We start from the raw sequence: 12,003 nt of genomic DNA, 5'->3' as shown, positions 1-12,003 counted from the left end.
GCTTTCCAAACAGAAGGGTCCTTATGCTTTGAGTGTAATAAGGACGCTACAAAAGGGTCCTTATGTTTTAAGTGTAATAAGGACGTTTCCATTTGAAATTCCTGTAGAAATTCTGATAAAAAGGTCCTTATTGCAGATGAAGCGTAAAGACCATTAATGGAAAGCTACAATTACTTGTTTTATTCAAATAATTAACAGAAATACACTGATAAAAAAAAACAAGATACAGAGGAAAATACACAGCGCTTTCCATCTAAATACCGCCTAAACCAGCACTACAATTTATTTGCATTTTTTGCCATTTACTCTGTAAACACGTCTCAAAAAGAAAAAAACTCTTCAAATAACAGAAAGACTATTTGTTTAGGCGTGAGGTATCACGACTCCGCCATTTTTTAAAATTTCTAAAAACCGGATCGACTAAGAAATTCTATTTAATCATAAAATCTGGTCACAAAATTTCACGAGATTCGGTTGAGAATTGCGACCTGTAGAGGAGAACATCCGGACATACAAAAGCAAAATGTCCCGAGTCAAAACGTAGACCTTCGCTACGCTTCGGTCAATAAATAGTAGATTGTTAACCAAGGGATGAAAGGCACTCATTTCTGCCGAGGTAGTTTATTAGTGCCAATGCCATTAGTCCGAGGCTGGAATGATGCCTTTCACCCGAGTTAAACACTCTACTTTTCATTTCGAATACGAGGAAAGTAAAATGCATGTGTTTTTTTTTAAAATGAGTAAGTATACATTTTTATAGTATTTTTTAGGGTACTTTCAATTAACAATTTAGACAAAAGTATCGTTATTTATGGAATGGGGAGTCAAATATCAGAATGGAAATTGTATAACAAATCCATTTATACCCAAATTTAAATTGCTTATCGTAAAAAAATTATAAAATCGTACTTGGAACCTAAAATGCTCTAGTGCAGAAACGTATCATTTTCTGCACACCTTTTAGAACAACAATGACCTTCTTTCAGAGCATGTGAAATGAAAACAATTACTCATAGTCTAATAAAACATGGTCTTCTCTTCCCAGAGTGACACAAGCCTACGTCACAATTACATTGCCACTTTATATAGCGCTATTGATGATGACGTAGGCTTGTGTCAGTCACGTGGTCGGAAGAGAGTACCAGGCGGAGTAGGTATATTATAATACCATGCAATTACTACGAGTAGTACCTGTGTCGATAAATGAGTGCTGTTTCTCCAACCGCCCTCTTCTCTTTTCGCAATTCTGAATCTGAAACAAGAGGAACATAAATATCAAATTTGAATTTTAAAGTTGATTTCTAGACGTTAGCTTAAAGAGTAGGGATGTACCGACTAGTCGGGAAAGCCGACTATCCGGCCACATTTGTAGTCGGCGATTAGTCGCCGACTAGTCGGCAAAAATGGCCGATTAGTCGGCACTTTATTAGTGAAAGAAAAACAGAAAAAAAGAAATCAACAGTCAATATTTACCATATTATGTTTTGTTTATTTTACTAAAATACCTATTCAGGGTGCATTTTGTTCATATCATTGACCGTTTGATCGTTATCGTATGTTGGTGGGCTGGTGTTTCCCGCTACAGGTCGATCTCAACTGATTCTCGTGTAATTTCATGTGCAAGTTCGATAGTTATTTTTTTATTATTACTCAGTTTTTGTTCTCTTTAATGGTTGCGACATGAGGAACTATTAATGTTATTGCAAAATTTAGAGACTAGGTCAGGGCACGTTGCTCGTAAAGACGCTGATCACAGGGGATAGGTTCTTAACTGGCGACTACGTACGGGAAATAGAGCCTTGGAAATACCTCCTACAAGCTGTACTGACGGTCTGCTCAGGATCGCAAAATAAAAGAACTAAAGACAGAAATTGAACGAGGATTCTTGTGATAGGTCTTTGAACCTGTAGAGAACACCTTTTAGCCAAGCTAAATTATGATGAATAGCGCAACCAAAGGAGAAAACTACTGTTTTTCACCTGAACTTATACGAAACTAATGATCTGGCCGACTAGCCGACTAGTCGGCCGACTAATCGGCCATTCGAGCGCCGATTAGTCGGCTAGTCGGCCAAATCAATAGTCGGTACATCACTATTAAAGAGTCTAACGATCTAGACTTAAATAAGTAATGCTAGTGATAGGTATTACGAGTACGTCGCTGCATGATAGAACATAATCTGACCCGTGGTGGACCTGAATAGTATAGGACCACCTACAGTACCGTCTTTACCATAGGAGCACACGGGGCCCGTGCCCAGGGCCCCCATCCTCAGGGGGGCCCGAAGGACAGACAGTAACAGTATATTTGATTACCCATAACAAATTTATATTTATCTTCTGATCATTGTAGAAAAATGATAATTTAATTAGCTTACTTCACTTTCCCAAAGGGCCCCAAATTCTTATGTGCCCAAGGGCCCCAGGATTGTTTAAGACGGCCCTGATCACCTATTTGTATTGGCCCCGACTCGTCCATCCATACGCACCGTCTCATATGTCACTGATCTGTGATACATATCAGTTATATCACACATATAATATATAAATCGTCTACAATATATTGTGTATGCGTCATCAGTTCCGATTTATCTCGTGGGCTGGACTATCGTTTGTTGTGCTTAAGTACATCATTTTAGTTATTATCTATTGTATTTATTAAATATATAGTCTTTATTTATTTCTCATCTTAAGTTATTATATAGTATTATTACTTGTTGTGCTTCTGTCTACAACGTAGTTCTTAGTTGTGACACGGGTGTTGTAAATAGTGGAAATTGTAAGTAGTTTGTGTATTTTGCTGTAAATAATTAGTTATTCATCATCATAAATGAATATAGTTCTCAAGTTATAGTAAAACTCTACTAACTAGACCAAGTCTGCAGCGATTTTGATAGCACACACAAGTGTTATTCATACACTTGCACTGTGTGTGCTATCTAAATCGTTGCAGTGTTTCCTTGGTCTAACTCTAGAAATAGTTTGATGATATGGATCATCAACTTTTTGTTTTTGGTGTTGTTCTGTTCCGTGAGCCAAGGATAACAGCTACAAACATTGTTAGAAAAAAATGTATTATGCGATTGACTTTACTGAGATGCCATCGTAAACGTTAAGTGTCAACTGGTGGTACGGCTACTTATAATAAAAGTTGTTTAGTATGACCGACATAATATTAATCAGAGTACAGAAAGAGATAAGAAAATAACCAAACAATTTATAAGTACCGCAATACCAATAATGCTATCTCCTTTACCCTTGTTAAGACCAACCAAGAATGAAAGAGATGGCATTATGACCTCAGTCGCCAGTTGGTATTGCGGCTACTATAGTGATAAAATTGTGTAATTTCAGATGATCTCATCTATCGCCATACCGGTCGTCGTGTTGTCAATATTATACACAAAAACATGGTCATTCAACCTTCACTCCAGCAAAATATATTATACCAATTCACGTTTAGACGATAAAAATTACGATATTAAAAATACAACAGATGAAACAGCGAAAGTGAGAGATATTTCATACTCGGATTCTTTGACACCTAATATTTTAAGTCGTATTGACCTAAATAAAGATTCTAATAGAGGAGCAAGAATTGATAAAGAAGGTATATTGAATGAAATAGAAAGGTTTTATAATAGCAAAATAAACACACATAAACCTTTAAATAGAGCTGGAATAGAAAATAAAAAGACAGCGGATGAAGTAACAACGAAAGCAGGATTAAAAGTGGATACGGCAAAAAAAAGTTTGATTGAAGACGTCACATCAACACTCAAAACAGATTATAAAATTTCAAATTGGAAACGCCGTGTTAAAAGAGACGATGATGAGGATGATGATGAAGAAGAAGAAGCTATAGTGATTTGGGATAACTGTCCAGGAAAGTTACAGTACGCGATAATTGACGGAGAGCTGAAATGTGTTGATCCGAGTAAAAGTATGGGTTTGTCAGACAGAATAACGGAGTCTTTAGGAAAATGTCCTAAAGGTACAAGAAGAATTATTTTGCCGGATCGTACTAAAATGTGCTTGAGGAAACGGTCGAGCCGATCCTGATTTTATAAAAAATAGCCGTGTAAAAAGTAATTGTATTTATAAGTTATTGTTTTATGGCCATTTGACATTATTACATTTTAATATTTTTAATGCGTCATTTATTTACATACAATATATATACAGTGGTACTACTAAACGAAATTAATACCTAGCTTAAATCTAAAATACTTAGGCCCCTGAGGCATTGTACCAAGGATGCTGGCGGCATTTCCTCGCTGTATCGCAATGCTGATACGTTGTGCGAGGAAGCCGCCAGCTCTTCGGTCACCAGTTACGTCAACCTGCGGGCCGATTTTTGAAATTCGATCGTTCGATTTCGTCACTCGAAAATCGGTGGAAAACGGAGAAATGCTAATTTTTGAAATATAAGCGATAGAAATTGGGAATCTAGTGGTATTGACCACTCGTCTTCAATTCTATTGGTAGAATTAAAATGTCTAGTAGTGGAGATATTATTGAACGAAATACACGAAATCGAGCGGTCGAATTTCAAAAATCGGCCCCCAGACGCTTTGCGATTTCAGCGAAGAACTTGTTATGGCTTTATTAATAATTTATGTATTATTAGAACGGGTAAACATGAGTCAATAAATTTCAACGTAAGATAGACGTCACAATGTATTTTAATGAGCAATTAACTTGTCCCTAGATTTATCAAATCTTTAATTATTTAAGATCTAATAAATTAAAAAAACCCAGTACCAGCTAGACGACGATATGTTTAATAGATAGAAATGTATAAGGGGTCATCCATTAATTACATCACACGTTTAGGGGGAGGGATGGGGTCAAGAAAATGTGACATGTTGTGACAAGGGAGAGGGGGGAGTCATAAACTTTGTGACGTCACTTTAACTTCATCAGTAACCGAAAATGCATTTAAATTATTTTATACGCTAATTATCATTTAAATAACAAGGTTTTGAAACGATAATCGTTTTTATTCGTTTAATTTTATTTCTTAATCAGTTTTGGGTTATAAAATTACTAATATTTCTTTTGTCAAATATATTTTGATAAAATATTAAATAAATATTTGCCGATTTCGTTGAAGAAATGTGAGGTCACACCAGGGGGGAGGGGTTTGCCAAATGTGACCAATTGTGACAAGGAGGGGGAGGGGTAAAAAAACCTAGAAATTCGTGTGACGTAATTAATGGATGACCCCTAAATAGTTTATATCAAATATAACTACCATTAATACCGTATTAACCTTTACCCTCATACAAACAGCTAGCCATTTTAAACCTTATCAACTTTGCATTAAGGTTGATAATAATGATAATTGATCAGTTAAATATGTTCCCAATGTTTACTCAAGGGAATATATTTCCCACCCGATTTTAAACTTTATTTCAAAGTGACAGGGTTTTATTTTGCATAATTTCACACAACCTAAATATAAGGTTAAGATAAACAATTTCCTAATAGGAACAGATAAGTGTAGTAAATGCATAAATACTAATGATTTCTAGTTCTATTCGACAATTGTTAGATATAACTTGAAGTTTATGTTTGTATTTTGTATACATAAATATTATGTATTTTTTTAATATAAAAGTTGCAGCGTTGTGAAATAACATAGGAGTGGATATCTAATGTAAGTATTACCTTATACACATACATATATCAAAGATAATTTGAAATAGAGGAATATTGTCAAAGTAATGGTATCGTCTTGGGTCGTCCCATTCGTTTTTCGTCAAGTTCTTAAATCAGTCCTATTCTGCTTTCGTCACGCATTCTACATTGAAAGCCACCGACGATTTTGACGAATGTAGAATGAGTGACGAAAGCAGAATAGGACTAATTTAAGAACTTGACGAAAAACTAATAGGACGACCCAAGACGATACCTAAATTATGTAGTCAGTACATTTACTGCCATCTTTCGACACAAATGATTAATGAGTACATTTATTTTGACACTACATAATTTACTTTGACAATATTCCTCTAGTCTCAATTCTCTTTGCATATACTGATAACGTGGCCCTCCCTTGTGTCGCGTTGCCGGATAAAATGATGAACTTTAACCCTACTGGGTACACAATAACTTGATTATTTACATACAGTCAAGGTATTTTATTCTGTACCACCTTTCGTACCTTGCCACAGTGACAATAAATGTACAGGGTTCCTAAAAAATACCAGCATTCGCGTTGCCAGGGAGGTTTTGGGATTATACTGAGCAACTTTTACTATGGGATCAACCCCGAAATCGCGAAAAAGAATTTGGATGTTTCATACATTTTGGCTGGTCCATTTTCTATGGGAGGGTAATTTTTTTTCGCGATTTCGGGGCTGGCCCCATAGTAAAAGTTGTTCAGTATAATCCCAAAACCTCCCTGGCAACGGAAATGCAGTTATAATTTAGCCACCCTGTAAATACTTTATACTTCTTAGCTAACAATCTATAAGAATGTTAAGACAGCGTCATTCTATGGAACTTGCTAGGTAGGTATGTAAACAAACCGCCATATTGAAATTGTCTCTGTCTGAATCATGGTATAATAATATACTCCGCCTGGTACTCCACTCCCGTCTTTTCTAGGTCACCTAACTGACACAAGCCTACGTCATCATGCGACAGCGCTATATGATAATATGCGATAGCGCTATATATAGCGGCCATGTTATTGTGACGTAGGCCTGTGTCACTCTGGGAATAGAAGACCATGTTTTATTAGACTATGGTCTGAATGATGAATATACTAGTGACTTTTGTTTACATAGTTAGCAAGTTCCATAGAATGACACTTTAGATTAGGTTAAGTAATCTGTCTGTGAAATTTGTAAATTTTATTATAATAAACAGTTAAAAAGTTTTTTAATGCCGCTGAGGATCACAGACCAGTCTCAAATTATTGTCACAACGTACATACGAATTGGCACAGATAATAAATTTCAACTTATGCTTTCCAACCAAGCGTGATTTGGTTAAGTACTGATGTTTATTTTTTTTTTGTTGACACTTGTGTGTATATATATATATATATATATAATTATATTATATGTAATATATGTTTAGTATATGTATGTAGCATGTATTTTATTTTATAATATTATTTATGTATTTTATTTACTTTTGGACGTTTTGGTTAGTTTACTTTTAAAATGTTACTGTGCATTCCGTAAGTTTGTCTATCTAATTTGAATTCTCCCCTCATCTACTCGAAGGTTAGCTGGAAGAGATCCCTTACAGGGATAAGTTCGCCTTTGTACCTTTATTTCTGTAAATATTATGTAAACCTGTGTTGTGTACAATAAAGTGATTACTACTACTACTACTAAATTTAACTCCATGACCGTACATATGTACGAATGTATGATTTAATACATCGTACTTTCTGGGAAACGTTTGTATTTGTCATGCTATTTACATCAGTCAACCTCAGTACTTTTTGTACCGAGACTGAATAGCAAGACACGTTCGTACGTTTCCGTGAAAATATGATGGAAAATAATTATGCACTACACTTACAACCCTATGGGCCTCGTCCGAATATATGTAAATGATAGGTATTTGGTTTGATTTTAATAAACAACAAGTGGTCTTATCTTTAAATAGAACTACATACTTATATGATATTTAACGACTTTATTAGGATTCCGTACCCAAAGAAATAAATGATTGATTATATTTTATATTTTATGAACCTGACCTTTTATTTTATGAGGAGCTTGTTGCGATGCCCAATATAATTGGCGAGATCAAAGCCACACGACTCCGCTGGCTCGGTCACCTGGAGAGGATGGGGGAGGATCGTGCTGTGAGAAGAGCGTATGTGGGGCACCCGGGCGGAAAACGTCCGTCGGGGCGTCCCAGATACCGCTGGAGTGACGAAGCCCAAAAAGACCTGTCCGCCCTCGGAATACCCAACTGGCGTGAAGTGGCGCAGAATAGGGCAGAGTGGCGCTCTCTTGTGTCAGAGGCCAAGATCCTCTTTGGGTCACTGAGCCAGTGATGTATGTATGTATGAACCTCCAGGTCTTTTCAGTATTAAGATCTATGTTCGTATTACGCACCTCTGACATATTTATCTTGTATGACTGTATGTGTTCTGAATAAATAAAAAAAAAAAAAAATGATTGGCGAGTACTCCACCGACAAGAGCAAAGCTCTTAAGTTATTATGATGATGATGACCCAAAGGGTAAAAACGGAACCCTATTACCTGCTATTACTAAGACTCCACTGTCCGTCTGTCTGTCTGTCACCAGACTGTATCTCATGAACCGTGACAGCTAGACAGTTGAAATTTTCACAGATGATGTATTTCGGTTGCCGCTATAACAACAAATACTAAAAACAAACCAAAATCAATATTTAAGTGGGGCTCCCATACAACAAACGTGATTTTATTAACGTTATCTGCATAATGGTACGGAACTCGTACGCGAGTCCGACTCGCACTTGGCCGGTTTTTATTTACCTAAAACAATATTGATAAGAAACAATAATGTTTTTTTCAGATGAAGGCGCACATCAGCATCATCTTCTGCTTCGTAGCAGTAACATTCTGTGCTGAATTCAAACTCAAAACAGATGCTCAAGACACTGCAACAGGTGGAGTATCTCGAAACTTTCAAACTGAGCGGAAAAAGCTAATCAGAGAAAAACAAGATATAGTAAATGAGAAACCTCATGGAAATCAAGGTACTGATCAAGATTGGAACGCTTACAGGCAGAAATGGAACGAATATGGACAGAAATGGGACGCGCACCACGCTAGACAAGAAGCAGGAACATTAAGTAATAATAGAAATAAAAGAGATGTCCAAGAATCTACAACAGATGAAGAAAAGCAAATTATAATAAACGAGAAACCTCATGGAAATCAAGGTACTGATCAAGATTGGAACGCTTACAGGCAGAAATGGAACGAATATGGAAATAAGTGGGACGGGTACCATACTAGACGGAATACACAGAGTGAAAAAAGAGAAAAAAGAGATGTACAAGAGTCTACAACAGATGCCAACTTGGAAACTGAGCGTAGAAAGCTAATCAGAGAAAAACAAGATATAGTAAATGAGAAACCTCAAGGAAATAAAGAAACTGATCAAGATTGGAACGCTTACAGTCAGAAATGGAACGAATATGGAAAGAAATGGGACGCGCACCACGCTAGACAAGAAGCAGGAACATTAAGTAATAATAGAAATAAAAGAGATGTCCAAGAATCTACAACAGATGAAGAAAAGCAAATTATAATAAACGAGAAACCTCATGGAAATCAAGGTACTGATCAAGATTGGAACGCTTACAGGCAGAAATGGAACGAATATGGAAATAAGTGGGACGGGTACCATACTAGACGGAATACACAGAGTGAAAAAATAGAAAAAAGAGATGTACAAGAGTCTACAACAGATGCCAACTTGGAAACTGAGCGTAGAAAGCTAATCAGAGAAAAACAAGATATAGTAAATGAGAAACCTCAAGGAAATAAAGAAACTGATCAAGATTGGAACGTTTACAAGCAGAAATGGAACGAATATGGAAAGAAATGGGACGCGCACCACGCTAGACAAGAAACAGGAACATTAAGTAATAACAGAAATAAAAGAGTTGTACTCGTACAAGAATCTACAAGAGATGAAGAAAAGTAAATTATAATAAACGAGAAACCTCATGGACATAAAGGAAATGATAAAGATTGGAACTCTGCACGGCATTTGTAATGACAAAGTGTGGCAATGTCAAATAATGACACTCCCACACTTTGTCCTGTTCAAGTTAGCTTAGGCGGACTCTAACTCAGTAACTCGGTTCCAGACTTAGATAAATACCTAAGATAATTATTAATTATTCTTCTTGTAAGTGTACCCAATAGGGAATATTAGGCAAAGCTCTGCGTAGGTGGCACAACTAGCACATACAGTAAACAAACATCAATGACACATCATGCGTCACTACGTCAATCACATGGCCTACCGTGAAACACGACAATCGAAAGTTCGATTTCTGCCTCTCTATCACTCTTGCATATTCGAGCGATAAAGAGGCAGATAAATAAACAAAACCGCCTTGATGCATCAATGTCATATTTTATTGTCTGTGAAAGCTTGTCAAAAAACAGTTTAGGGCACAGTATGTATAAGCTAGTCTATGAATTTACTAGAGTCGGTAGTGCTGCACTCTGGCGGCAGAACATTGCAGTAATATCCCCTATTCAACGTAGCAAATTTTGTTATCAGTAAAAATACTTTCGAGTTGATATTCGTTTCAAGGCATATTGTAACTTTCTCTTTTTTTTATTATACATGAATACACGGTGGCCAAAAAATAACTGCATTCCCGTTGCCAGGGAGGTTTTGGGATTGTACTGAGCAACTTTTACTATGGGACCAACACCGAAATCGCGAAAAAAAAATTTACCCACGCATAGAAAATGGACCAGTCAAAATGTATGAAACAGTCAATTTTTTTTCGTGATTTCTGGGTTGGTCACATAGTAAACGTTGCTCAGTATAATCCCAAAACCTCCCTGGCAACAGGAATGCAGTTATATTTTTAGCCACCATATATAAATATAAGCTGCTTTATTTTTTTTTTCTCTTTTTGCACACGAGCCAGCTAGCGGACGCCCTTGTGATCGTGACGTTTTCGTTCATCAAAAAACCATGGTCTTAGAGCATTTAGTAACTGGGGACGTCATGGCTGTCATTTTCTGTACAAAACAGTCTGCCGATTTTTGCGGGGGAAGGGACGTCAAATGTATTGCTGTTTCTACATGATTTCTACGTAACGTACAAATAGCCATGTCAGTCCATACAAAAGTTTGCACATTTGTGCAAGGTTTTCGGCAGCTCTTAAAGGCGACTCCAGTTATTAAATGCTCTAAGACCATGGTATATTTCATTTCAATGTTACGAAATGCATTGGACAAATCCCCTTGGGATTTTCCAGTTACAGGTGTATACGTGACAGTAAGCATGACATGCTTAATGAATCATGTGATATCCCAATATGGAACTGGATCGATTGAAGTCACAAAACTTAGGGAAATATTTATCACGATACTTATTTACGATACAAGTGCGACATTCGACGACTTTGACGACCGGTCTGGCTTAGTGGGTAGACTGGGTAGTCACCCTGTCTGTGAAGCAGACGGTCCTGGGTTCGAATCCCGTTAAGGGCATTTATTTGTGTGATGAACACAAATATTTGTTCCTCAGTCATGGGTGTTTTCTATGTATATAAGTATGTATTTATCTATATAAGTATGTATATCGTCGCCTAGCAGCCATAGTACAAGCTTTGCTTAGTTTGGGGCTAGGTTGATCTGTTAAAGATATCCCCAGATATTTATTTATTTATTCGCAAAGAATTTTAAATCACGACCGAAGGAAGTGTTTTAAATCGACACGACTAGTGTAAATTTTCGAGGTAGTTACGTAATATGCTTGATATAGGACAGGGTGTCATAATGCAGTACCAGATGTACTGTAAACATACATATTACCGAAAGGAGAGACTATAGGTTATTTGACAATTTTTAGGGTTCCGTACCTCAAAAGGAAAAAACGGAACCTTTATAGGATCACTCGTGCGTCTGTCTGTCTGTCCGTCTGTCACAGTCTATTTTCTCGGAAACTACTGGACCAATTAAGTTGAAATTTGGTACACATATGTAAATTAGTGACCCAAAGATGGCCATGTTTTTTTTATAATTTTAATATACATAGGTTTGAAGTTATTTAAGAAAATATCCAAAAAATTACCATTCCCCCCCTTTATTTCCGAAACTACAGGGTCTAAAATTTTGAAAAAAAAAAATACACATAATAGTTCTTTACCTATAGATGGCAGGAAAACCTATTAGAAATGTGCAGTCAAGCGTGAGTCGGAATTATGTACGGAACCCTAGAAACGCGAGTCCGACTCGCACTTGGCCGGTTTTTTATGAATGGTATCAATCGATCAGGTTTGTT

The 12,003-nt window shown here is 36.6% G+C and overlaps 2 protein-coding genes and 1 long non-coding RNA gene across 3 annotated transcripts in view; 2 read left to right on the top strand and 1 right to left on the bottom strand.

The window, feature by feature from the left end:
* LOC134802613 (uncharacterized) overlaps positions 1-12,003 on the bottom strand; it is a 128,518-nt gene that overhangs the window by 14,749 nt on the left and 101,766 nt on the right. Inside the window, exon 19 of the mRNA XM_063775249.1 lies at positions 1,192-1,252. Within this exon, the coding sequence (XP_063631319.1) occupies positions 1,192-1,252 (61 nt within the window). The remainder of the gene's footprint in view (positions 1-1,191; positions 1,253-12,003) is intronic.
* LOC134802959 (uncharacterized) lies at positions 2,598-4,048 on the top strand. Its single transcript, XR_010145914.1, has 2 exons — positions 2,598-2,778; positions 3,354-4,048. It is a non-coding gene; the product is annotated as an uncharacterized LOC134802959 (long non-coding RNA).
* Positions 5,549-9,753, top strand: LOC134802774 (bifunctional endo-1,4-beta-xylanase XylA-like). The gene is made up of 2 exons (XM_063775474.1): positions 5,549-5,661; positions 8,536-9,753. Exon 2 carries the CDS (start codon positions 8,536-8,538, stop codon positions 9,673-9,675), a length of 1,140 nt encoding a protein of 379 aa, XP_063631544.1. The 5' UTR covers positions 5,549-5,661; the 3' UTR covers positions 9,676-9,753.

The sequence above is a fragment of the Cydia splendana genome, chromosome 25 (genome assembly GCF_910591565.1).
Source record: "Cydia splendana chromosome 25, ilCydSple1.2, whole genome shotgun sequence".
NCBI lineage: Eukaryota > Metazoa > Arthropoda > Insecta > Lepidoptera > Tortricidae > Cydia > Cydia splendana.
This window is presented reverse-complemented; position numbering and strand designations above follow the sequence as displayed.

Coding starts and splice junctions, on each gene's coding strand:
- LOC134802774 (XM_063775474.1), top strand. CDS start 8,536: ATGAAGGCGCACATCAGCATCATCTTCTGCTTCGTAGCAGTAACATTC.